Source organism: Podarcis gaigeae, assembly GCF_964106915.1.
Source record: "Podarcis gaigeae genome assembly, chromosome: 9".
Taxonomy (NCBI): domain Eukaryota; kingdom Metazoa; phylum Chordata; class Lepidosauria; order Squamata; family Lacertidae; genus Podarcis; species Podarcis gaigeae.
This window is the reverse complement of record NC_139685.1, coordinates 3402088-3429916: the sequence shown is the minus strand read 5'-3', so window position 1 is coordinate 3429916 and position 27829 is coordinate 3402088. Positions and strand designations below refer to the sequence as shown.

General features: G+C 43.7%; 1 protein-coding gene across 1 annotated transcript; it reads left to right on the top strand.

Annotated features, from left to right (window-relative positions):
• Positions 1-11: 11 nt before the first annotated feature.
• Positions 12-27609, top strand: WDR1 (WD repeat domain 1). Its single transcript, XM_083698293.1, has 15 exons — positions 12-396; positions 935-1056; positions 10792-10882; positions 14545-14692; positions 16768-16948; positions 18092-18169; positions 19616-19696; positions 20870-21103; positions 22226-22313; positions 22886-23042; positions 23693-23780; positions 24681-24791; positions 25154-25327; positions 25782-25926; positions 26516-27609. The coding sequence occupies exons 1-15, from the start codon at positions 381-383 to the stop codon at positions 26623-26625; spliced, it is 1824 nt and encodes a 607-aa protein (XP_083554419.1). The 5' UTR covers positions 12-380; the 3' UTR covers positions 26626-27609.
• Positions 27610-27829: the final 220 nt, after the last annotated feature.

The following is a 27829-nucleotide window of genomic DNA, read 5'->3' as shown; positions in this document are numbered from 1 at the left end:
TTCTGGCTCCTGAGGGGGCGGGGCTTGGCGGGCTTGGGCGCCTCCCGCTCGGCGGCATTTCCGGGTCGGGCGGGCTCTAGCAGCAGCGTCGCCGTCAGCTGGAAGCCGCTCCTCCTCGCGCGCGGCGCCGCGGCTCGAGCAGAGTTGACTATATATGGTCAAAGCCAGGGGGAGAGGGCGAAAAGCTGCGCGGGCGGGCGGGCGCTTCCTGGTTCGTGCAGCTGGGAGGGGACGTCGCCGCCGCTGCGGGAGGGAATTTGCAGCGCCGCGAAGCGGATTGTGCGCCCCCCCTTGCCCGCCTCCCCCCACACCTTGGCCCTTCCCGGATCCGAGGCAGCAGCAGCAGCAGCAGCGGCAGCAGCGAGCCGGGGGAGGCGAAGATGCCACATGAGCTGAGTGAGTAGGCAGAGCCCCCCCCCCCCCGCCTGTGTGCAATGCCTGCAAGCGGCGCTGCTGCAGCTGCTGCTTCCTCCTTCTCCTGCTGCTGCTCCTTGCGAGGAGGAGGGCCAGGAGCGGCGCCCATTTGCCCGCGCGGTGCCTGGGCTCGCCCTTCATCCTGTCAGTCGGGGCCACGTTGCTGCAGCCTCCCCGGGCGGGGGGGGGGCGAGGGAGAGGAGGGGGCATTTACCCCCGAGGAGGGGCGCCATGCAGCCCCTCGCAGGCAAAGCGCCTTCGCAAGCAGCGACGGTGCCCAGGGCATTTTTCTCCTTGCAACCTTCCCTTTGCAGTTGACCAAGTTAGGAGGCGGGTGGTCTTTTCTCTGGTCGGGGAGTCAGTCTCTTCCCCCCCCCCAGTACAATTCCCCCCCACTTAGCATTCAGCAACAGGTCAAATAGCAAATGTATCTGGGAGTTGTTTGCGCTCTTGTTTCTTGCTGGCCTCCCGTTGTTAATAGGTGTGTCTTTTTCTCTCCCCCCCCCACCCCCATTTGCAGAAAAAGTGTTTGCCAGTCTCCCGCAGGTTGAGAGAGGCGTCTCCAAGATCATTGGGGGAGATCCAAAGGGCAATAACTTTCTGTATACGAATGGAAAATGTGTCATCATCCGCAACATTGATGTAATGTACCCTCATTTTTACATTGATTCTTACTGATGGTTTTCTTTTTAAGCTTTAATGCTTCTCCTTTGCTGTTCTATTGAGGTCAGGGATCTGTGTCAATTTAGGAGGGCATTGGAGTGAAAGCAGAATGACTCACAGGAGCTGAGAATAACCAGAGAGATGTTGAGGCTGCATGTGGAAACGCCCTGAAATCTAACATGATAAAGGGCAGCATGTTTTAAATAAAAAAGAAAGCTCTTAAAATACAAATAAAAGTGGAGTGGGAGGAAGAGATCAGTGGTATTATGAAGTATTTTTCAGTACCGAAGTAAATATGGAAAGTTTATAGAATGTTGAATGTATGAAAACATCCTATAGAAATTAAAGGATATTTCTTTTCTCCTGTTGTGTTTTTCCTAATCTGGTGAACAGCATCACTCAAATCCAATGTGTCTCTTTGCTTCATGGGAATATCTGTGTTTTGTATGAGAATATTTTCATATTTGGAACCTAATTGGTAGTCAAAAATCACTCCCTTTTTAAGTTATAGCCATGAGGTAGGACTAGAGTTGCAAAATACTTTCTTTACTTACTGTCTTAGGACAGGATTGTAGCAAGCAGTTCTGGATACCTTAGAGCTATGATTAAAAGTAGAGCATTTGTGTTGTAGTACCTACAATGTAGAATTGTCTTTCAGAGCTTTTCACAGTCCACTGAGATCTATCTCTTATATATTTATTTGCGCTTTGATACTTCTGAGTAACAGATCTTGAATATGGTGAACCAAACTTTTTAGTTTTGGTAACAAATGGGGAAATTCATCTTTCTCTCTTGTATCACTGAAAACAATGTAGCAATCTGTTACACTGGAGGTTTTAATGTGGTTTGGATTACTGGTACAGAACTCATGTGGGGAGTTGGACATGTGATTGCTTATATTTCCTGTTTTAGGAAAAACACTAGTCATGGGAGTCACTTTAATTTCAAGTGTTGGCATCCACATTCTAGAAACTAGAAATACACAAGGCAAATCTTTTAAGATATGGCCGTAAGAACATAAGGAGAGACAGACTGAGCCAGACCAAAGGCCCATCTAGTCTGGTGTGCTGCTTTGGTAGTCAGATGGATGCCTGTGGGAGGCTGGTGGAACATGAGCACAGCAGCGCTCTTCCCAGTTGTTCCCCGGCAACAGGTGAAGTGTGGCATCAGACAAGACCCTGCAAACCCCCTGTAGGAGGAGGGCTGTGGTCCTGGTGATCAAAAATCTTGGTTCACTACAAAATCTGGGGGCGGGGAGGGGGAATTGTTGACCAGTTGAAACCACTGCCTAATAAACATGAGTGGCCAGACATATAACTCGGGCAGCAGATGTTTGTATTGTGCATAGATAGGAGCAGGAGGGCCTGGTTGTGACATAATTGAGGCTACATGCCTGAGGATTCATGGACCAGAACCTCCCCAGAGCATGGAGAATTTTATCTCTATTATACTTTGCAACAGGTGGGTCTCCTGGCACAGCTATGATGGCCGCTAGTGACACAGATGAGGATCATGCAGGAATAAGAGTTGTGTTATTCCTTACATTTCACTTTTATTTTTTATACAGCCTTTCTATGTTGCTATACACAAGGCGATTTACAGCAACAAAATATGCAACAAAGAACACACACCTTATAATAATGTGATCCAATACAAAAAGTCATAATAAAACATAACTTTAAAATAGAATGACTTACATCAAATAAAGTGATATTCAACAATCTATTAGAATATAATAGTACACAATAAAATTAACCCTCATCACAGCAAATAATAATTAAACAAATTCACTCTCAATAATTACTGAACTGTGATCAATAAAAATAAGTGCAAGTCAAAATGCATAAAATACCACAATACATACAAAACCACATAAAAGGATCAAATTGAGAAACAAAGACACAGAACTTATAAAACGGTTTTTTAAAAATCCCTGAACTCTTCTTCTCCCTTCCCAGCTGGGAGAGGCTACTTGCTCAGCTGGACTTGATTGAGGCTGGGGAAGGCGAGGCCCTTTCTCCCTTCTTTGCACTTCCTCGCTGAGGAAGCTGACTTCTGCTAAATTATTTTAGAGTCTTTCTGTAGGTTTTCTTTTGGTGGGATTTTTCCAAACAACTTCCAGCCAGGAGCACTGTGGACTTTTGTTCTTTTAGTGAAGAACTTATTCGTTACTTAACCTATGATAGCTATCTGAGACAGAATGTGGAAGAAGAGGCATTCTACCTTTAGTTGACTGCTAAGCCAGTATCTCTTCTTAAGCCAACAAATCCATAAAATTCTCCTTGCGTGCAACAAAGCCGTGTTTTAAGGTGCATCCTCTCTATTCTCCCATACTTTCATTCCTTCTGACTTTACTGTCAGGCCCTCCCTCCCACTTGAATCGATAGGCTGAGCAAACTTGTTGCTGGATTTGGTCTAGAAGAGAAGCTGAATAGTTTCCTCATTGCTCATCTCTCAACTTCCCAGAATGTGCTCAAAGGGCTTTACTGTGTGTTGGCAACTTGTCCCAGAAGCCTAGTGCAATGAAACCCATTGGCTTTGCTGGAGACGCTGTTTCTCAAAGCCACCTGGGCGCAGAATGTGTTTCTTCCCCTTTGTCTTTCACCTATGGCTGCCAACAGAAGCTACAAGCCTTTCCTACTACTCATAGTTTAGCTGGATTTGTAATGTTGGTTTATTCTTCTTGACACGCCCGCCTGGCTTTTCCCTCTGGTCTCTTTGACTTCTTCCCAATGAAACCCTTTTAAATTTTGCAGCCTGAGTGTATTTGTGGTATGCTCAAGTGATTAGGTTCCTCTCACATACCTAGGTTACTTTGTAATGCAAGACACAGACGTGTCTTGGGGTCTTCAAGGAAAGGCTGCTCCTTCACCCTGAGGAGCTCACTGGCTTGTATGCTGTGACTTGTTGCTCCTACCAGGGTCAGCAGACTGGCACCTCCTGAGCATACATATGTCAAAGGGCACAGTTTTGGGGACCCCAGAAGAAAAACATTCAGGAAATCTTAGAATGTTGAGTCATTCAACTAACAGAAAGTGACAGATTATAAACTACCATAAGCAAGTTTTCAGCTTGATAACCATCAAGCTCCTTAAGCTTTCGTCTCTTCCACAATCGGCAATTCAGATGTTTCTGTGCACCCCATTAAAGTTCTAAAAGAGTACTAGAAAGCTCCATGAGGGCAACTGTAACACTGGATTTCCCAGTTGCATGAATATTTTACTTCTGTGCCCTCCTCTGCCTGCACTAAGTTACAGAGCCAGTCGCTGGCTGTTGCAGGTATCTCTGGTTTCAGTCTTCCAAAAGAATAGGCTGTGAATTGGAGGACTCCATAGCAGGATGTGTGTTTGAGGATTCAGCTAATCTTTTTTTCTTTTCATAAGAATCCTAACTATTGCTTTCAGAGATTTCCTGGTATCTTAATTAGTTTCGGTGACTTTTACAGTGGGATTCTCTTGCATGTGCTTGTCATAGAATCATAGAATCATAGAGTTGGAAGAGACCACAAGGGCCATCAAGTCCAACCCCCTGCCAAGCAGGAAACACCATCAGAGCACTCCTGACATATGGTTGTCAAGCCTCTGCTTAAAGACCTCCAAAGAAGGAGACTCCACCACACTCCTTGGCAGCAAATTCCACTGTCGAACAGCTCTTACTGTCAGGAAGTTCTTCCTAATGTTTAGGTGGAATCTTCTTTGTGTGCTGCCTCTTGCTCAAAGAGCAGCTATGTGCTACAGAAAGAGGACATTAGTGTAGCCTTAATGCTAGCCTACAAATAAGGTGCTGACTTAAACAACAAAGAAGATATTTGACTTCTCAGAAGTCTTGGCCTAATCAGTAATATTTTCTTTTTCTCCTTCTGGAAACGGCAGCTCTGGTAGGATAGGATAGGTGGCAATTTTGCTAGGGTATTTGTAGTCCTTCATGGTCAGTTGGTGTCTCTTATGAAAGCTCACGGGTGGATGGTTTTAAGATGTGGAGATCTCATGAATATTTTGACTCCATTGGCTCCCCTTCCCCCTTCTAAGGAGAGGTGGTCAGAGGCAAAGGGGAGTGGGAGAAGAAGTCGTTCGACAAGTCGGAGGCAGAGAGGGGGATCCTGGGTCAGATCATCGCCCTTAGCAGTGGTTAAGGTGCTCAAAAATGACTTGTGTTGGACTTAGGAGATTTTGTACCACATATGAGAAGAGGACAATGAAAACTTCCACCGTGACTTCAGAAAAAGCTACAGCTGCACATTAATCTGTGGTTCTAACCATTAATTCAACTCTACGGTTCTTTGATTCTATAAGTAGGCCAGATTCTAAAACCATGGTTTGAGCCTGGTTTGTTTGAAAGGTAAATTGCTGCCCCTTCCCCACAAAAAAACTTATCTGGAAGCTTTAAGCATCCTTCCCTCAAGTGCGAAGGGGAGCGTTGGGTGCCGGATTTCTTCTCTGCTTTACAGCTGCATCTGAACTAGGTCTGAGTAGATGATGACTAACCAAGGTTGGAAGTGCATGCATCCAATAGCAGAGGCAGCAGTCAAATGCTGAGCTCATCTCCTCGCCCATGCTGCATTTCAGAGTTTCTTTACTTCTGAATCCAGACAAATTGTGGTTAGTTTAGAACTGTAGGATTATATGCATTGGAAGAGCCCCCAGGGTCATCTAGCCCAGCCCCCTGTAATACAGGAATCCCAACTAAAGCATCCATGACAGATGGCCATCCAACTTCTGCTTAAAAACCTCCAGGGATGGAGTCCACAATCTCCCACGGGAGTCCATTGCACTGTCGGACAGCTCTTACTGTTAGAAAGTCTTTCCTGATGTTTAGTCAGAATCTCATTTCTTGTAACTTGAAGCCATTGGTTCAAGTCCTACCCTCCAGAGCAGGAGAAAACAAGCATGCTTTTGTGCAGATGGTTCTTCCTGCCTAAATGTCCCTATTGAAATTCATTTTGTTAGTTTGGGCCCAGTTCTCCAATCTGATAAGTTCATCTTGAGTCACAATTCTGTCTTCCGTGGCTTCTTCTTTGGCGACCACTCGTAGCCAAGTAAGAGTGTCTTATATGTACACGATCTTAGCGGTGTGTCCGTAGGTGACTGTGGAGGCCAATTCTGGATCCACAAGTCCTTCCACAGTGGGGACATTGGTTTCCAGGTGGGAGTTGATGATGGTGAGGTTTGCCAAACATGCCCTCCTCTTAACAAGTTTCTCCCTTTTGTCCTGAGTTCGACTGTCTTCAAAGTCCATGACACCTTTTATAAAGACTTCAACTGGAGCACTCATAGGCTAGTGTTTCCCAATTATTGGTGTTTATACTACATTTTTTTAGATTTGCCTTGAGAGAGTCTTTAAACCTCATTTGTTGACCAGCAGCATTACGCTTTCCATTTTTAAGTTTGGAATAGAGTAGTTGCATTGGAAGACGATAATCAGGCATCCAAACAAGTTGATGTTGAAGAATCATTGCTTCGACGCTGGTGATCTTTGCTTCTTCCAGTACACTGACTGTCTTCCCAGGTGATATGTAAAAATTTTTGGAGACACCATTAATGGAATCTTTCGAGGAGTTGGAGATGGCATTTATAAGTAGTCTGTGCTTCACAAGCAAAACAGTAAGGTTGGTAGTACAATAGTTTACAAAGGTAAACAAGCATTTTGGTTTCCCTGTGAATGTCCCAGTCCTCAAACACTCTGCACTCTCGCAGAGCTCAGGCAATGCTGGACTTTGACATCAGTGATGGCCCTTGTGGAAAGATAACTGCCCAGCTAGGAGAAGTGATCAACAGTTTCCAATGTTACACCATGGAGTTTGATTTGTGGTGCTGCAGAGGGGTTTTGTGCTTGTTGGTGCAGCACTTTGGTTTTTTGGATGTTGATTGACAGGCCTAGCTCTCTGTAAGCTTCTGCGAAGAATATGTGGCGTTAGTTACCCCTCCCTGTTTGGTTTCCTCTGCTACATTGATGAGCTTCCCCTCAATTCCTCCATCCAAGTCAGCCATGCTGTCTGGGTTCAATGTGAGTTGGAAGTCCAACAGCATCTGAAGTAGCCACCACTGCTGTAGAGATACAAGTCAACTTGGCAAGTTGTAGCCATGACCGTGACTTGTTTCCCTTAAACATGTCCCCATGTTCTTTCTTAGGCTCCTCTCCACTTTTCCCCCGAGGCTGCCTGCCCCTTTCTCCTTGGGACATTAACGCTTCCTGTGGGTGAACTACTTATTTTATTGATTTACAACCTGCTTTTATGAAGATCTTCCCAAAGTGGTTTAGAAAATGCAGACAAATATAATTTAAAGCAAATAAAGCATTCATGTCATGTGAATATTACAGTCAGCACAGAAATAACACAATAACCTAGCATAAGTTTAAACAAAACCAAACCCAGATCACAACATCATTTCTACAGCTCAATGTATAATTAACCACTGAAGGCTGCAGCAAAGATGTGGGTCATCAAGACCAGGGCTTTTTTCAGCCAGAACTCACTGAAACACAGTTCCTGCCCTTCTCAGGTGGGCGCCATTCCCGTTATAAGAGAACAAGTTCATGGTGAGTTCTGGCACCTCTTTTTCTATGACAATAGCACTGATCAAGACCCATTTGAAAAGTACTGTATCAAGTCATGGGGCTTGTCTGATATTGCATGGAATTGAATCCAGAAATGTTTTAATATTTTGGCAGCCTGAGCTTTGGCTTGGTGTGATCTGGTGCCCAAATCAAATGCATTCATTTGGTTTGATAATGACGGTAGACCTGTCACTGTACGTCATCAAACCACAGATTTGTCCCCTCTTGCCTCAGCAAATCCTTCTCTTCCTTTGTCTGTCAACTTAAGTGCTCACTAAACTGAGAACTAAAGGGTGGTATATAAGTCTAATAAATAAAATAAGAGAGATATAAAGCATCATTATTTGAAATTGATAACGGTGGCAGACAATATATTATAGCAGTAGAACTTGGGTATCTTTGTTATATAGCTAGCAAGCTGTGTGTGCGTGGACTGGGCAGATTGCGTCATGCGTGGACCTTGAGGAATACTCCGCACTGTGCTGCTGATTCATTGGAATTCTGACTCCGTTTCCTCATATTAAAAACAAAAGGAACATGAAGGTGTTGTGACAACTGTGCTTTAGAGATGTGATTCCTGCTGAGACTGCTTTTAAATTTCTGCCTGTAGTTCTCTCAGTTCTTACAATGCTAGGCATTATTAATAAATTTGATTAGAAAACATATTTCTATAAAGCAGTTTTGGCTATGCCAACTCCTGCATTGCAGGGGTTGGACTAGATGACCCTGGGGGTCCCTTCCAACTCTACAATTTCATGATTCTGTGCTTTGCACCTGTTGAAGATTCATATGTGCCTCTTACTGGGCTGGCCCACCCATGAGGCAAGGTGAGGCAACTGCCTCAGGCAGCAGGAATGACCAGGGTAGCAGATCCCAATGTCAATATTTCTCCCCCCCTCCCCCTGTTCCTCACCCCTTCTTTCCTTCCGCCTTTTTTGGGTCCATCTCAGGTGCCAGATATTTTGGGCCGACTCCAGCCTCATATGCTGGGCAGTGGGCTTGCTTTATGTCTGCAGAAAGCAGCCAGATGCTGCCCCCACTCCAGACGATAGTATTGGGACTGTGCTTGTAATTGCTTCCTTCCTTTGTAATGGTTACTTACAATACATCTGTGAAATATGATTTTTATAAATTGGGAAATTGCTCTTTCCTGTGGCGGGGGCTATGTTTAATTTCAGCACAGTGGGTCAGTAGTTTCCTTGCTTTTCTCTCTTCTGGAGTTGAGACTTTTTAAAAAAAATCAATGCCTGCCTCAGTTTTTAAATCAGAGGTTTAAAATACCTTTGGCCTTCCAAATGATGTTGGATTTCAACTCCCATCATCCCTGATCATTGGCCAATCTGGCTGGGCCTGTGGGGAGCCGCATCCACACAGCATCTAGAGGTCCACAGGTTAGCCGCCTGTGTTTAAAAACAATTTCTGAGGAGGCTTGGTGGACGGGAGACCCTGTCAAACAGAATCCTCTCAATTGTGAATGATTTGATAAATCTGGGCTGTTTTGGAAGACTCGGGTGTTCAAACTTCAGTCATAGATTGCTGAACCAGAATACACAGTTGGCAGCTCTCATTGGTGAGATTGCGACTGTTGTTTGGCTTCAGTGATGTGGGTTTTCTCGAACACTTTGAAAAGAGAAGTATGACAAAACCACGCACTTCTGAAACTGGAAAATGTTCTTTGGAAAAGGACAGCAGTGGGAAATTTTCTGGAAAATTTCCACCCCATATCACTGGCTAGTCAGGCAAATTTTCTGTGACACAATATTGGAACCTTCCTTCCTCTATTTGAGCTCCTAGGGTACATTTGTGTCTGTGCTGCCCAGTGCATGTTCCCTGTTCTCCATTTCTTCAGCATACTAAATCCATATTTGGAGCCCAGGCATGCTGCAGAGTTTGGACAAAGGCCACTGTGCCGTCTAGTGTAGCGAGGGGCCAGAGAGAGCAGTCACAATTTGTCACTGCATGTAGCAAGTGTTTCTTGCACAAGGCTTATGCTTCCTTCTAGGAAGGCAGAGGGGGACACAGGTGGCACTGTGGGTAAAACCTCAGCGCCTAGGACTTGCCGATCGCATGGTCGGCGGTTCGAATCCCCGCGGTGGGGTGAGCTCCCGTTGTTCGGTCCCAGCTCCTGCCCACCTAGCAGTTCGAAAGCACCCCTAAGTGCAAGTAGATACTATAGGGACCGCTTTAAAGCGGGAAGATAAATGGCGTTCCATGTGCTGCTCTGGTGCCGGTTCACCAGAGCAGCTTCGTCACGCTGGCCACGTGACCCGGAAGTGTCTGCGGACAGCACTAGCTCCCGGCCTCTAGAGTGAGATGAGCCCATAACCCTACAGTCTGTCAAGACTGGCCCGTACGGGCAGGGGTACCTTTACCTTTAGGAAGGCAGAAGGGGTGTCAGCACTGTGACATTGGCTTAACCAATTTGCAATCCTGTTTAATTAAGCAGGAGAGTGGTTAGTCATTCAGAAGCACCGGCAATGGTACTGCACTCTCAGACCTGCAAGTCCAACATTTAATCTCGGTATGGCACTGAGACTGTAGCCTTGACCAAGAAACTCAGAGTCGGAAAAACATTGTCCTATAATCTTGCTAGACCTTGACGCATCCCCTTGTACCATTAATCATGAGGTGTTGGTGACATGGCAGCTCTCCGTGGGGCTGTGTTCCAATAATCTGGCTTCTGATTGGAAGGAAGTTCCCAGAGCTGAAAATGGATGCTTGCCGGTTGTTCTTTTGGACTAACCTCTGGGCTTCTGCTGAAGTCCATCTTGTTTCAACCCTTCTCTCAACATGGTAGTGGCAGATACCGTATTTTTTGCTCTATAAGACTCACTTTTCCCCTCCTAAAAAGTAAGGGGGAATGTGTGTGCATCTTATGGAGCGAATGCAGGCTGCGCAGCTATCCCAGAAGCCAGAACAGCAAGAGGGATTGCTGCTTTCACTGCGCAGCGATCCCTCTTGCTGTTCTGGCTTCTGAGATTCAGAATATTTTTTTCTTGTTTTCCTCCTCCAAAAACTAGGTGTGTCTTGTGGTCTGGTGCGTCTTATAGAGCGAAAAATACGGTAATTTTTCTGACTTCTCTATCAGTTGAGAGAGACTAGGAGCAGCAGATGGGAAGCTTCCTTGAATACTTACTTGAAAATATAACTCTCTTATAGAATCCAGCGATTGCTGACATCTACACTGAACATGCTCATCAAGTTGTTGTTGCCAAGTATGCTCCCAGCGGCTTCTACATTGCATCTGGAGGTATGGTATTCTACTAGTATCCATGTCTGCCTAGTGCAATCTTGCTATTACCAATTTTACTCCAAATGGGGTCCATTTATAATCTGTGCTGGAAATCCTATGCCATTTTGGGTCATAGATTTCAGTGGGCTGAAGTGTACCTACCTCAGTATTGGCTTGTGGTCTACAACATTGCTTAATTATTGTCATTGAATGTGCCTCTCTTAATAGGGCACTATGAGGGCTAAGAGACTGAGGCATGAATCTGGAAGTCTCTGGTTTGAATCGTGAGTCTGCCACAAACTCACCAGATAATTGTAGGCAGGCCGCAGCACCCACCTGCAATCTGCAGTATTGGGATAGTGAGACATAACCGTCTTACAAGATTGATACAGTATAAGGATTTCAAGAAGAGAATGTATTTCAAGTCCTTTGAACACTCTATAAAGCAGGCATGGCCAAACTTGGCCCTCCAGCTGTTTTGGGACTACAACTGCCATCATCCCTAGCTAACAGGACCAGTGGTCAGGGATGATGGGAGTTGTAGTCCCAAAACAGCTGGAGGGCCAAGTTTGGCTACCACTGCTCTAAAGCAACACATAAATGTTTGCGTCTTGAAATGGTTATGCACTTGTTTCCAGATAGAACTTGTTTGTTTTGAGCCTAAAACCGAGGTCACTTTTCAGAAGCTACAGCAGTTTTCCATTTTCCACCATGAAGATGAGTTTTAAACCCTTCTTCTCCTTGCCCCATCTATTTTCCCAGGAGTGCAATACTCTCAGCTGTTCTGCCGCAGATGTTGTGAATATAGTCATAGCTGTGCTGGGCACACTCAGCATTAAAAATGTATTCTGTGAGTGCTATAAATTATGCAAATTAAGCAGCTAGTCAAGGGGGGGGCAGGGCACCCAAGCTCCACCTCCTACAAGTTAGAGTTGTTGCTTGCTCCCCTTGGCTTGTAAGCCAGTGCTGCCAACATACCTTTTAAGTCTCATATTCCCAACCACAATGGCTAGAAGTTTGCTTTTATGGAAAGACCAACTTTCAAAAGAGAACATTGTTCACACATTTTGCAGTTGTGTAGAATCACAGAACACACAATACCCAGGATATAGTTAATTTTAAAATTCAATACTCGGGGGATGTAATTTCAAGAGATGTAGTCTCTTGCGCTTCTTAATACTAGCTTGCTCTTTACTTGATCTGCATCTTAACTCTCTCTAGACCTAAATTTGAGGCTTAGTTAATAATAACCCTGGGCATGGTGATTTTCAGTGGAAAGCAAAAGTAGATGAATCCCTGTGCTGAAGGTACTTGCAGTCTAAATTCTCAGAAAAATAACTTGAGGAAGAAGCAAGCTTTTTTGGGGGGGGTGCATTTTCCATGTCAAAGATAGTTGCACACTAAAACTGTATGAGTGTTTAGAAGCATGTGAACATGGTAAGAAAGCTTTGAGCTGGCCAAGTTCCCATCAGCAATATTTGACTTTGTATTATCACAGACTTTAATCACTGATACGTGGTTTCTTATGAATTCCTTTGAAGTCCATAAAGAAGTAGCATTTTCCCAAAAATAGTATATTGGTTTTTACTGAGTTTCCTCTGAATAAGCACAATCCTAGGGACCAACAGACATTGAGAATAGAAAGTGTGATTTTGCCCAAACTCCATACATTTCACAACTTCCAGTAGGACAACTGTATCAAGAAGAGGAATTGGCTTCCATCAATGATCTCCAGCCTACACTGATGTCATTGGAAGTCACACTAGCAGTTAAAGGCCCTGCTTTCCAACAGTTTTGAGAGCATGAAGAGTTTGACTCCTCTTACTCCTGGCAAGTGCAAATGCCTTGGCTGGCTATGCTATTGTGAGATGCCTTTGAACATAGATAATTTTGTTTGTTTGCTATCTTTCCACAGTTAAAACCACGCTCAAGGCAGCTTACAACATGAAAAAAATGTAAAATTACAAACTTAACAAGTAGTCATAAACAAAAATATATATCAAAAAGTACACAATGCAAAGTTGAGCCATTTCAACATAAATCGTTAAGAAGATCTAAAAATAAAGATACAAAAATTAATATCAACAACAGCAACAAAAGCCCTCTAAAAATAATACTCCAGTCCAAGAGTCTGTTCAGCAGCCCCGGCTTTTGTAGCTGGAGTCAGTCTAGGCCAGGTGGAAAAAGGCATGCAAGGCAGGGATCAGGTTTTCCAGGACTCTCAGCCAAGGTCTAAACAAGATTTAAACATGGCTGTAGCATGCAAGACTTGATACATGTGCACCTCCACTCCATTGGAGGGAGGAGGATTGTGTCCATTCTTCTGGGATTTGCAACCCCATTCTCTAACTTAAACCTAAAATCAGAAGATTTGGCTATTTTAAATGTGGAGGTTATTCTTGAATAGTATAAATTTGTGCAAACAGTGATTAATGGGAAAGACAATATCTTGGTAGATACTGTTCTTTTCAGGCACTGCTGCCTTTCTCTACTGAGCTCCAAACCGTGAGAGAGATAGAAATGACTCTTACTTATTGAGTATTCTTTCAAGCTCCCTGGAGAGCTTGGAGACCACCTCCTTATTAGACTTCAAGATGCTGCCTGCACAGGGATATGGAAATGAGAACCTTGGTTTCACGAACAAGTGCCGTGGCCTCCATTTCAGCAGACAGCTCTTGCATAGACCAGGAAACCCAAGGAGGAGGTTAAGCAAGCTACTGTCAAACAAGAAATATACTGTGTTGAATTGCAATGGCTCTCCCAGGTTTTGTGCAGAGGCCTTTGGAAAATCAAGCACATTTTGGTTACTCGGTGCATGATTTTAGAAATAATAGTCCCAATGAGGTTTTGAAAGGGGACCTTAGAAATGAAGAAATGCATGCATGCCTTATGAACAATGCAAACACAAATGAACACTTCCCTAAAAAGTAGAGGTAAAAAGCAATTGAAAATTAGATAATACAGCTTAGCATCTTGATTCGGGTATAAAGATATAAGTCAGGTATAAAGATGGAGGGTTGTATGGGTTGGAATTTATCTTGTCCTTTTGTGTAAGGGAGGGGCTGAGATTCAGTGGAGGCTCCGGCAGAAGGTGAGGAAGGAAAGATAATTCTTGCCAAGCTCTTCCTGCAGTCAAGTTTTCAGGAGAAGGTATAGAAAATCTCCTAGGCAAAACCAAGAGCAGTGGTGTGCACCTAAGCCCGGCCTGAGTGTCCCCAGTTGCGCAGACTGCTTTTCAGATCTTTGTGCAATAAGTGCAAAGGTCTGAAGAGGATTTTAAAGTCTCCCAGTAATCCCCTAATAAGTCGGGGTCCCCACTCTCAGAGAGGCCTCTAAGTGGTTCAGTCGAACATTCTTAAATCCTCTTAAGGTTTTCTGTGCTAATCACATGCCAGGAAGTGTTGCAGGCGAGACTTCTGCCAGTGTCCCTGCCACATCCTTGGTTTTGCTTATTGCATGTTCAGGCAAATGTAGTCAGCACTGCACACAATCAAACACCTGCAACTTCTCCACAAAACATTTAGTTGCCATGTCATTGCAGAAAGAGTTTAGCATTCCTAACATGCACACTGGTAAGTTCTCGCATGCCTGAAGATTTGAATGTGGCAAAGTGATGGCCGTGCGGCAACTAGGTCTCCTGCTGGAATGGTGGCTTTATGTGTATTGCTGTGCTGTGACAGATATTTCCGGGAAGCTAAGGATTTGGGACACCACGCAGAAGGAACATCTTTTGAAGTATGAATACCAGCCATTTGCAGGAAAAATAAAAGACATTGCATGGACAGAAGATAGCAAGAGGCTTGCTGCTGTTGGGGAAGGAAGGGAAAAGTGAGTAGAGAATCAAAGTGTTTTTTTTTTTTTTTTTTTTTTGCTCATTCCTGCAGGAGAACTTGGCTTATTCTTGTGTTTTAATTTCCAGATTCACAGTTGATAGCAGATCATTTAACAGCTAGAGATCTTTTAATAGCTCACATTCTTGGAAACCATTTCCGCAAGGAAGCCAGAGGGTTTTTAAATGGCATTGAGCAGCAGTAGGAAGAGTTTTACACGTGTAGTGGTCCTAGTGTTATAGTCTTGGACACAGTAAAGGATCCCACAGTCCAAGGAAACCTGCATTCAAGCACCTCCTACTGAAAGTGCTTCTTAAAATTATTCTCCAAAGCCCTGGAATGCAGCACGAGAAGGGAAGCGTTGGCATGAAAACTGCTTAAAAGGTACAAGCATCATTGCCGCCTCTTTTTAAGCTCAGCCTGATCCTTAAAGAGCATTTAAGATTATTAACATTGATAATCTTGATGGAGAATGGCCAGTTTGTAGAGCTTCTCCCTGGAATGAAAGGCTGCTACTGCCGCCGCCGCCGCCTCAGGCATCTCAAGGCACAGAACAAAACAGAGTGTCAGTTTTATAGAAATAAATGCACCTCAGCCCACACTTCAGCAAAGCTCCAGCCAACCACTTCTTCAGAGATCTTTCACCTTCATGGTTGCAGTTCTGCCGCAGAGTAGTCTGAGGTGAATATATTTACACTGTGTTTCATCCCATGCCTTGGGATGGCATAAAACCTCTTTCTTCCCTTCAGTGTTGCTTCACAATGTAACGCAAATAATAACACCTTGGAGATCCTGGGCCTCTAGGCTGGCCTCGACCAGGACCAGGGCCTTTTGGGCCTTGGCCCCGATCTGGTGGAATGCTCTGCCACAAGAGACCAGGGCCCTGCGGGATTTGACATCTTTCCACAGGGCCTGCAAGATGGAGTTGTTCCGCCTGGCCTTTGGCCATGGCTCAGCCTGACTCCCCTTTTATTTTTGTATAAGAACTAATATGAAAGAGGCCTCCCAGCATTCTCACAGGCTCATATAAGATCAGTGTAAAGAGTTGGGCTGATGAGCACTTACTGTTCCCAACCCTAACCCTGTGGAAAGCCATCTAATTAGACTTGTAGTTTGATTTTGACCTGTTTTTAGGAGGTAATTCAATTATTGTTTGATTTTATACCAATGTTATATATCTAATGTTAGCCGCCCTGAGCCTGACTTCGGCCAGGGAGGGCGGGATATAAATAAAAGTTTATTATATCTTTTTCCTCAGAATATTTATATGGCACTTAGAGTTCACGCATAACTAGAACAGCAGTTTGTTCTTACAGTCAGTATAGATGCAGGGAACTCGCTGAAAATAAGGCCCATTACTGCTTATTTGGCAAGTACAGTCGTACCTTGATTCTTGGGCAGAATCCGTTCTGGAAGTCAGTTCGACTTCTGAAAACGTTCGGAAACCAAAGTGCGGCGTCCGATTATCTGCAGGAGCTTCCTGCGCTCAATAGGAAGCTGTGTCGGACGTTCGGCTTCCAAAAATAGTTTGCAAACCGGAACAGTCATTTCCGGGTTTATGGCATTCGGGAGCTAAAACATTTGAGCTGTTCAAAAACCAAGATACGACTATAAATAAAACTCTTGCCAGTTCAGCTCTTGTATGACATGGCTTGTGTGTTCAAATGATAGGAACAGTCTCTATAATTCAAAATAGCTTCAGATGACTGATTCTTATTATATTTTTGTTATTTCAGTTGTTACAATTGTGTTTTAATTATTGGTATATTGCATCTTACCTTATGTGCACTGCTCTGCATGAGGGAAAGGAGTATATAAATAAAAATACTACAGTGTGTTGCTCCTTTATCTATCAGTACATGAAGCAAGTGCCCTATTTCGTTACATTATTTGTTTATGCATAATGGGCAAAGGATTTGAATGCCATAGGGAACGAAGCTAAAACTGCACAAGATTAACTGGGCGGTCTAATTTCTGTTGTGTAAATCCACTCAACACGCTGGCTGTGCTCAATACGTTAAGTCCTATATATAGTCCTCGTTGTATGTGACTTGATTTGTTTCTTCTTAATAGATTTGGGGCTGTGTTTCTGTGGGATACCGGCTCTTCAGTAGGCGAGATCACCGGCCACAACAAAGTGATCAATAGTGTGGATATTAAACAGACCAGACCATACCGCCTCGTGACTGGCAGTGATGACAATTGTGCTGCTTTCTTTGAAGGACCACCGTTCAAATTCAAGTTTACAATAAGTGTGAGTTGTCATTCTTTACCACCAGTGTGCCGTCTTGTCTTTGAGATCCAGCTCTCTCCCCGTTCCTGCACAAGCAGAGAGAAGCGTCTTTCTTTCTCCTTTCTCTTTCTCTTTCTCTTGTGTTTCGGGGAAGAGGCAGCATTGCATTTCAGCGGCAGCCCTTTGCACTTCATGGTGGTCTTGGAAAGGGGGAGCTTAAAATCCTCGTGTGGAAGCATAAGACCACCCTTGCTATCATGGAGCCAGTACAGTATTTTTCAGAATTGCAGCAGGTCTAAAGTCTTGTGACTCTAGAGCTTTCTCTGCAATTAAAGCAGGATTGCTTATCTGCCCAGGGAGAGTGTTAAAGATTTTAATAGCTGCAAGCAGTTGTCTTTGCAGTGCATGCTACCTAGTGCACAGACCATAGCAGATTGCATTCTTGCTTACACCTTCCTTAGCCCCTTCGCCTGTTACTTGCATGAAGGGGTTTCTACCAGTCAAGGGCAGTGGAGGCACACAGCTTCCCCTCATGGGTCTCAAGGAAGCCTATCCACCTAGGGAGCTATGAATATAGGCTTTCCTTCTCCAGACAGCCATAATTTGTAGGCATCAGGGAAGGGTCTGGGGAAAAGCTGTGCAGCCCACTGCCCCTTGACCACATGAGCCCCACTTCAAACAGGCAAGGTGTCTGTTGCTGCTTATATTTTTTTCACGCATGGACAGTGGCTGAAGTAATCTCTTGGAGACACACCCAGAGAAGGGCTACTTGTTGACTTAGGGCAGTGATGGCCAAACATGGCCCTCCAGCTGTTTTGGGACTACAGTTCCCAGCACCACTGGTCCTGTTAGCTAGGGATGGTGGGAGTTGTAGTCCCAAAACAGCTGGAGGGCCAAGTTTGGCCATCACTGACTTAGGGTCTTTGTTGCCTCATGTCAGCAGAGGGGTTCTAAGTGCTTAAAACAAGCACTTAGAATTGGGCTTGGGAACATGAGCAGTTGGGCTGAGACTGCTGTTACACAGTACGTGAAGTAGGAAGGATTTGAGCTGCTTGCACAACCCACAGCAGGCTAATGGTAGAGACCAATGAGCAGCACAAAATCAGCTGAAGTAATCCGTTTGGGAATTGACGTCCTTCTAATATATATATGTTTCTCTTACAGGATCACAGCCGGTTTGTTAACTGTGTGAGATTTTCTCCAGATGGAAACAGATTTGCTACAGCCAGTGCAGATGGCCAGGTAAAATCAAGCCATTTCTTACCTTGGGGGGGGGGGGGCAGATATGCCTCTAGCTAAATGGAGGATCTGCTTTGAGTGCCAAAGGTCCCAGGATCAGTCCCTGGCATCTCTCCTTGGAACACCAGGAACCTAGGAGTGTCATTGCTGGTCATAAGAGATAATGTGGAACCGGATGGACCAGTGGCCTGGTTCTTCATAAGATACTTTTCCTCTGGAGCTAGCACAGCAGTAACCGTGCCAATATTTGTGGCACGTTAGGTTCTAAGCAAAAAAGGGGTTGCCTCTCAGGAACTGGTGTTCCAGAATCAATGCTGGAGAAGGCAACAGAGGAAAGAGAGGGTGAATAAGGCAAAAATTAAGATTAGCCTTAAAGTCAGACAAGTATAAAAGTATTGGCCCAAAGGGGGGCAAATTCCATAGTATAGTAATAATAATTATTATTAATAATTTATTATTTGTACCCCACCCATCTGGCTGGGTTTCCCCAGCCACTCTGGGCGGCTTCCAACAAAGATTAAAAATACATTAAAATGTCACACATTAAAAACTTCCCTGAACAGGGCTGCCTTCAGATGTCTTCTAAATGTCAGGTAGTTGTTTATCTCTTTGACATTTGATGGGAGGGCGTTCAACAGGGCAGGTGCCACTACCAAGAAGGCCCTCTGCATGGTTCCCTGTAGCTTTGCTTCTCGCAGTGAGGAAACCGCCAGAAGGCCCTTGGAGCTGGACCTTAGTGTCGGGGCAGAATGATGGGGGTGGAGATGCTCCTTCAAGTATACTGGGCCGAGGCCGTTTAGGGCTTTAAAGGTCAGCACCAATAATATAGGGCGATAAAATTATCAGGGTCAACCAAGATGTTACAAAATAGCGTGCAGACTTTTGAACTAGCCTAAGAGTTCTGGAGATGAAAAATGGGGGAAGGAAAAATGTGGATTGGTGTTCAAGCTATGAAATCTGCCTCAGGTGGGATGCTGGAGGGGAGGTACCAAAGGCTCTGTTAAATGCTATGTAGGTTTCAGATTACAACCGTGGGAGGAAAGAGCACTCAATGGATGAACCTTCATATTAAAAAAATATTCTCAGATATGGAGGGTCAGCCATCTTAGGTTCCTTTTGGGACTTGATTGTAATGCAAACTACTTCCTGAAGGTAAAGAAGCAAGCATGACATTGATTGCCTCAACCCAGAGGCAACGCCACACGTAGCATTTCCCTATATTTCAGATGTTTGGATCCTTTGGTAACTGCGTTTCATTAAACACTTTGCATTGCTTTCTGATGTCAGGAGTACACTGTTTGAGTTTGATACGTAAATATCTGCCTACTTTAAAGAAACTGCTGGTGTTTCAATATGTGGAGTGGGGGGGGGGGTTAAGTATGTTTAACTGCTGCCAAAACACCCAAACCCACTTAACGGATACTTTGTCTCATTTTTGGTTTTGAAAAGATATATATTTACGATGGCAAAACTGGAGAGAAAGTTGGTGCGCTAGGAGGAAATAAGGCACATGATGGAGGCATTTATGCAGTAAGTATATTGGGGCCTCCTCCTCTCTCCTTTTATCAGACTGTTAGGTTATGTTGATTTCCACAGGCATTATATGGATCTGCTTTTCTTGCAACAGCACAAATCGTGTCTGACTCCACTGCAGCTAAGGCTGCCTCTTTTGCTTATGCAAGTGTGACAGCATTGCTCAGTCCCTTATCAGGCATGAAGGAGTTTCTTAATTGAAAAACCCAAGAGGTGTTATGCCAACATTCACTTTCTTTTTTGGGGTTAAAGCTTCAGCCCCCAGCCATGCCAAGAGCAATGGGCATTCTTGGCAACGTTGCTGCTGGATGATGCAGCTGGGTTCAGGGCCAGCAAAATGCTGTGAGTAGCTGTACAAGATCTGATTCCTGGGCAGTCCCTCTAGATTTTAACGCAGGCTTGTTAAAAAATTGGTTCCAGTTTTAGGCTGTGGTATTTCATTGACTTGAATTAGATGTACGGCTTAAAAGCCTCTTGATCGATAAAACTTGTCCCAAGTAATCAGGGAGGCAGGTTTGTCCCTTAGAAAAAAGATACAAGTACTTTGAAAAACCAAGGGCAGAGGAAGCCACCTTTGAATAGAGATTCTGCCTTCTTTCCTCAAGGAGGGGGGTGTCTAAGATGATGCAGGGTTGTTGTTTTTTAAGTAACAGATGTTCTGAAAGTGATGCTTTTCATTGTAAGATTTCTTTGGGGTGCTTGTGGTATCTTCTTCTGATTGATTAATTCACGAAATGCTTTTGCGTTCAACTTTGCATGGACTTAATTCATTTCTGGTTCTTTGTTTCTCCCAGAGCTGTATTTACAGAATTACACAGAAATAAAAATAAGCTGTAATCATTACTTGGAATAGCTTTTTAAAAATACATATTCATAATCTTTCCTCCAGAGCACAGTAATAGATTGTGCTAGAAGGAAAAAAAATAAGAATATTAAGAATATTATCAATTATTTCCACTTGAGGTTCTTCTTTAGCAACATTCTGCTAGATTACAATTGAAAGCAAAATAATAAACATTAAAATAAATGGAACAGTCTCATATTGGCGAGTCAGCTTGTGATGTCTTCAAACTCGCCATCTGGGGAAATGTTCCTGGGAAACAAATATAGGCTGTCTCTGGTATTTAGGGTGAGCCTTTACCTCTAAATCCCTTTGTTTCCTTCCAACAGATTAGTTGGAGTCCAGATGGCAATCGCCTACTTTCTGCTTCTGGAGACAAAACAGCTAAGATCTGGGATGTTGGTGCTAATAGCGTTGTGAATACCTTTAACATGGGATCAAATGTTTTGGATCAGCAGCTGGGTTGTCTGTGGCAAAAGGAGCACTTGTTGACTGTCTCCCTTTCTGGCTACATCAACTACCTGGATGAGAACAATCCGGACAAGCCCCTTCGTGTCATCAAGGTCTGTGGAATTCGAGTTTCCTAATCATGCACTGCTAGCATTATCCGTCTGTTTCCAACAGAAATGAGTGTGGTTGTGAAGACCCATTTAACAGAAAGGCTGCTTGAGCTACATTGTGGATGCTCTTGTAGCAAACGAGAAGTGACTTTACTTAATCCAAACCAGCCAGTTCTGAACAATATGTTCAGTTCTTGCCAGGTAGGAGGATTCCTGATTAAATCAGAACAGAACCAACACTTGTAAGATCTCTTAAATTTGGGGAAAATGTGGTCTAAGTGCAGTAAGACAATTGCCTCTAAATACTTGGGGGGGGGGGGCATTTCAGGCAGTAGCTAGCTGTGCATCTGCTTCTGAATGCCAAGCCTAAACAGCAGTCCGCCTCCCCCCCCCGCCTCCCCAAATTGCCACAATGAGAACCCTCTTTTTAAAACTGATGGAAAGTCCTGTCACAGTCACATCTCATGGGCGTATATTGTTTCAAGGGAAGGGAAAGCTCCTTTGAGTGGCATGCAGAACATCCCAGTGTATGTCTGCCTGATACCCCACCATTCTTGGCCACCTGAAAATAGCCGTTAATCTTAAATGGCTCTGTCCCTCCCCTTTCATATTAGACTGCTTACATCATTCCACCTCTCTCTCCCCTTTGTAGCCTTTGGCACAGCCTTAGTCTCTCTTGTGCATAGAAACTAAGCCAAAATATTTGTAGCTGAACAGGGTGCATAGTCTTCCTTCCCTTCCCTCTGTTGTCTACTTTCCCCCACGTCATAATTTGCATTGTAAGCTCCTTGGGGCCTGTAACATATAATAGGATAATATTTGCCCTGTGTTGTTGTTTTTAATATTTTACGGATAAGACAATGGCTTGGGACCAAATCCTCTTCTCGCCCCTGCCCCAGAAGCACATAGCAGAGGGTTTGTGGGCTTGTCAACTTTTGTCTATTATCAGAGTAGTTTGAGGTTAGGCGAAGCTTTTCTGGGGAGGGGGGGTTCTTCCCAAAATCTGTGCAAAGAAGCCCAGATTTGGGCAGGAAGAAACAAGTTCGCACAACATGCTGTGAGTAACTTGAGCTGCTGTCTGTGTAAATATAAGAGTTTGTGCTAATTATGTGTGCTTTCTTTCAGGGTCACAGTAAATCAATACAATGTCTTACGGTGCATAAAAATGGGGGGAAATCCTATATCTACTCTGGAAGCCATGATGGGCATATTAATATCCTTTGAGCAACCAAGCAATGTTTTTTTGCAGATGAAAACTCCCTAGTGCTGTGCTGCTATATATGGCTGTCTTTCTTCCCTTTCTCGTAATGTTTGCTACTCACTGAAGCATTCTTGGCATGCAGGGTAGTATTAGAGCACAGTTCTCATTTGAACTGCTAAATGAAAGCCTTATGAGTATCCATCTCGCCCACTGAGCCTGCTGTTAGCAGTATAAGTGTCAGTGCAATTCTTTGATTTGGTTGGTGTTTTGAACAAAAAGTGCCCCACACAAAGATGGCAGCTGTTCTATCTCACTGAATTTCACATTGCCTTTTTTGTGCCCTCACCCAAGATACTGTGCTGGCTAGGTTCAGCGAGGCATCTTCAGAAAGTTCTACAGGAGGGCTGCATGCAAGTTGCAACTGGGAAGAATTCTCTGTTTCTTTGCAAGCCACGCGGTTTAGTGACATGTGTGCTGTCCTAAGCATAGCACAACTGAGGAATTGAGTCGGTTTGATTGTTCCTTGCAATAAATGTTGGGTGTCGCGCTCATCCTGAAGAAAAGTTCCTTAATATTTTGCTCACATTATTGGGATTCTGAGACAGGGGAAAATGACAGCTTTTCTGGGAAAGGACACACAAACCAGGTTTCACGAATGGCAGTGGATGAGTCGGAGCAGCTGGTCAGCTGCAGCATGGATGATACCGTGCGGTACACCAGTCTGAGCAAAAAAGACACCAGGTAACGTGTGTGTCAACCTCCACACAAATAATTTACTCTTAGCGTAACACAAAATGACAGTGCCATCTAATTCTGCTGTGTTAAAGCACTATATCAGAAGACCAGATGTCACAAGCAACTTTGGTTGTTCTTTCTGCAACTAACATTATCCGTGGTCGGCGCTTTAAAAAAGCACCAGTTTTACTCTGCTGAGCAGATGGGATGGTTGTGTTTATCATCTTATATAGCAAGTTAAAATATCAGCGCAATGTAGGAAAATAAATATGAAGTGTCTGAGAATAAAACATTCTCCACCAAATGTGTAAGAAAAATGTAAGCTGCTGCTCAAAAGATGTGGGATGTGTAAAATGTTCTCGGTCGCCCTTTAATGTGCCAAAACATGCCTTTCTCCAAGTACCAAATGCTAGTTCATATTTTTTAATTGGTGAAGTATATGGCACCTTGAATACTACAGCTTTCCGTTGTCCCACCTTGGTCCCTTTACATCTACCTTGCTGCCCAAATTGCCCATCTTCCTGATAAAAAAGTACCACTCCTTAAATCCCCATGCTTCATATCTGCTCTCAGGTCCTTTGGTCCTATTCTTGCCAGTGACTTCAGCTCCATCAGCTAAGGAAAAAATTCTCTCCTTTTTCCCTTTCCCTTTTCAGTGGCCAGGATGTTATTAAAATGGATGTTCAGCCCAAATGCATTGCAGTTGGACCTGGTGGGTACGCAGTGGTGATATGCATTGGAGAGGTGCGTATCAGGAAAAATGGATTGTATTGTAATGCAATATAGGACTGTCATCCTAACCCCACTTACCTGGGAGTAAGACCCATTGACTTCCATAGGACTTCTGAGTAGATGTGGTTTGGATTGCATAATAAGTTTCTTAACCATAATGCACACTTTAAAACTTGTTTTGAAAGTGTAGCAGGTTATTTCTACTTGGATTTCTCATGGTGCTATTTAAAGTGATATTTGGTAACTGGTTTGTAGTGCTTAGATGCAGAAGCATTACTAGGTACTGGAAAGAATCAGAGCACAGGCTGATGACATTATTACTGAGGTGGGGTGGAGGGAGTTTCTGCTATTTTACACTGGTGTAAATGCAAGCCAACTTTTTTTCCTTTTTTGAGGGGTGAACAAACTTTTGCTGCTGGGCTTACTCTGCCGTGGCAACACACACAGAAACACACGCTCCCTGCCACATCCATTGAGCTCTTACATTTGCCTCTAGGCAAATTAAGGATGTGGGTGGCTGTGTCTCATTGGCACTGTGGTTGCAGTGTGTTAACAGGGGCTGCAGGAATCGAGAGACACATTGGCTGGCTTCACAGTTTTCCCACACTGTGATTTTTGCATATTGCGCATGCAGACACACACACACACACATCCACACATCATGCGTCACAATATATTGCCAGGTCAAAAATTATGAAACCAATATAACGATATGGATTATGATATATCTATATATCGCCCAGCCCTATAAGGCAGCAATAAGCAATGTCTCCCATTTGCAAGTGTGTCTCTCACTGCTCTGGACATGTGAAGGGGTCCTTTGGGCAGAGTAGGGAAGCCTTCTGTAGCATGTAGTGGAACACCATTTTCTAGCAGTACCTCAATGTGATGTGCACACTCCTCGGATTACAGATCGTTCTGATGAAGGACAAGAAGAAGTGCTTTGCAATTGATAACCCTGGCTTTGAACCAGAAGTGGTAGCAGTTCACCCTGGAGGTGGCATGGCAGCTGTCGGAGGAACAGTAAGGGTTTTATTTTCCTCTTTAAGGTAGCCTTTTCTGCTCATTAAGCACTTGGCAGTTCCCACAGCATGGCAGCACTTGTGGAAACATTTTCAGTATAGTAATTTCAGATGCTCTCTTAGCTTCAGCTCTAATTATCCCGTAAATTGCTTCTGCCGTTTGCCCCTTCTCTTTCTCTCCAATAAATGTGCTGTTCCTATACCTTAATAACGGATGCAGAAGCAGCAACTGGGTGTGAACTGTTTCTGGTGCAAGACTTGAGAGAGGTTTCTCACCCATGGCGGTAAAAGATCTGAAAACCAGCAAGGCCGTTCTGGGCACTCTGAGGAGAGCTTGACTCTTGCGCATATTTTAACTTCCAGGATGGAAAAGTCTACCTGTATGCAATCCAGGGAACCTCTTTAAAGAAAGAGGAAAAGACGCTGGAAGCGAAAGGTCCTGTGACTGACTTGGCGTACTCTCATGATGGTGCCTTTCTGGCAGTGACGGATGCAAGCAAGGCGGTCACTGTGTTTAGCGTTGCCGATGACTATGCGGTAAGCAGGACTTAGTTCTGTTTTTTGTATACTGTATTGTTTTATTGCTGTGGCCGATGGCTGACGCAAATAAAGATTCCTTCATTCATTCAGTGTAAAAAAACCTTGCACATAGATCAAATATCCCTCATGGGCAGCTTTATTTAGTCATAAAAAATGCTGTTGAAGCAAGACTTAACACTTTGCAGGGTCTTGCAAATACAAATGGAAAACAACTTAGTAAGTGGCAGTGGAAGAACTGAGTGCTGTCCTAATTAATTTATACTATTAAAGCCTCTCTGAGAATCTGTTGCCCCTCTTTAGATTGAATTGGAATTTATTCAGTAGTTCTTGCATTGGGTTTTATTAGTTTCTGTGCAATTAGAACATAAAGAGCTTTGATTTTTTTTACCAATGGTTAATTCATTTTTAGGATTAAAAATCAGTGATTGTCTTACTTTCACTTTCTCAATAGGAGCATAATATTTTCTATGGACACCATGCGAAGATTGTTTGTATTGCCTGGTCACCAGATAACGAGCACTTTGCTTCTGGAGGAATGGATATGATGGTTTATGTTTGGACAGTGAGTGACCCAGAGACTCGAGTTAAAATACAAGGTAACAGTATAGCCTTCTCATTACGGAGAAATCTAAAGTGCTGTGTTCATCGTTCATTGCATTCTTGGAATAACAGAAGTTGGGGAATAGTGTTTTTGAGGGAAATCACGGGGCTAAAATTATCCTGAAGGATGAAGACTTGTAAACAGATTTTTCGACATCAAGGCCGCAATTCTGCCTGATACAGAGCGGCTGCTGTTAAGCCCTTAGTGTCGCCACTTCTTCCCCTGTCATGTGTGCTGCCAGCTCCTTCCAGCGGCTCTTGCCTGTATGTCGGGGTCTCCCAACAGAAGTGAAGTCATGCATAGGGGCTGAGTGAGGGGATTGTGCAGGTTGGTGAGGCTGGAAGAAGATGAGGTCTAGAAGAGCCTTGAATAGAAATTAAAGACCTGACCAGTGTGTTGCCATCACATTGCGCGCAACAATGGCGCAGGGGCCCCAGGTGAGCAAACATCAAGGGTGCTGGGAGGGGAGAGGAGAGTTCATGCATAAGCCCTGGTATGAAAGGTACGTTCCTGCTAGACTTTTTAAGAGCAAATTTGGAAAGAGGTTGGTTGCATCAATTTGCATTTTCTGTTGCTTCTGTCAGATGCCCACAGATTACATCATGTAAGCAGCTTGGCGTGGCTGGACGAACATACCTTGGTAACAACATCTCACGATGCATCTGTCAAAGAGTGGTCCATTTCCTACAAATAAAATGCCTTCAATCAGGAGAAGCTCATCAGGGACTAGAACTACTGGAGTGGAATATAGCATTTCTCTTCCTTAAAAATATACAAATCTGTCACGACCTCCAGGGTCCTATAGCATATTCTCATATCTTTGCAGAGGATGTTTGTATCTGTAATTAAATGACCTTTGAAAAGCTTTAGTCGGTAATGCTTTGCACTTGAGAAGCACTTAAATTATGTCTGGAGCTTGCAAAATCTTTTGTGTGCTGAACATTCCAGGGTCTGCAACCTAGCAGGTCGGCATAAAAGAGTTTAAATTGATTTGGTTCCTTAATTTTCAATATCTGTCACACACACATACTTGCACATGGTATTGTACAGCATGAGAGTATTCTCATTTTTTTCTAACTGCAGAACATTTCTGTACTAACAGTCATAGTAAAGAATGCTAGTTGTGATCCAAAAATGAATTGTGGTGTGCAGCTACTGTATATTGGCTTGTCTGTAATGCACCAAATTGTTGCCTCAGATTTCCTTCACCAGATAACAAAGTGGGGTACGTCCATAATAAACCTTTTCTGTATTTCCTGTCCAGATTTGTAGTTATTTTTAAGATGGAAATGTGGGGTTTTGATGTATTTTGCCATTCTTTTAGTAATTAAAGTTTACAGATAAACGTCAAAGGCATTTTTTTTGGATATACCTTTGTTACCTTTTTGAACAAATGAGAATACTTGATCATGGTTTGTTGTTTGGAAATGAATGCTTCTAGATCTGCTTTAAATATACCTTCTTTCCTAAGGAGAAATATGTCTATGTAAGAACATTTGCAGTAATTATGAAAACGCCTTTTTCAGTACAGGAATTAAAGTAAAGTAAAGCAATTACTGTGAGTTGAACTGATCATTACAACAAACAGCAATCTCTAACACTGTAGAAACAGAAATATTTCTTCTGAAGAGACCTTTCTCCCAATAAAGAACTTCTGTATGTTTTATCTCCTGCTTAATACAGTTTGTGGGGTCACATTTATTTCAGTGGCGAAAATGAGATTTCTAGGACTGTATAAACCTCCCTTCCATCTTTCTCACATGTTTGCATGTGCTTGCAAGTAATGCGAAACCATGGTTTAGCCTAGGACTGGGGAGCCAGTGGTTTCCATTCATGGTTTATTGCTGCATGAATGAGCCCTTCATAAGCCTGAGCAAAGCGTTGACTTGCAAGGTCTC

What these genes read in the sequence shown, in the direction of transcription:
- WDR1 (XM_083698293.1), top strand. An exon ending in TCATCATCCGCAACATTGAT is followed by an intron (nt 1,057 to 10,791) that starts GTAATGTACCCT and finishes ACTCTCTTATAG; the next exon opens with AATCCAGCGATTGCTGACAT. An exon ending in CTTCTACATTGCATCTGGAG is followed by an intron (nt 10,883 to 14,544) that starts GTATGGTATTCT and finishes GTGCTGTGACAG; the next exon opens with ATATTTCCGGGAAGCTAAGG.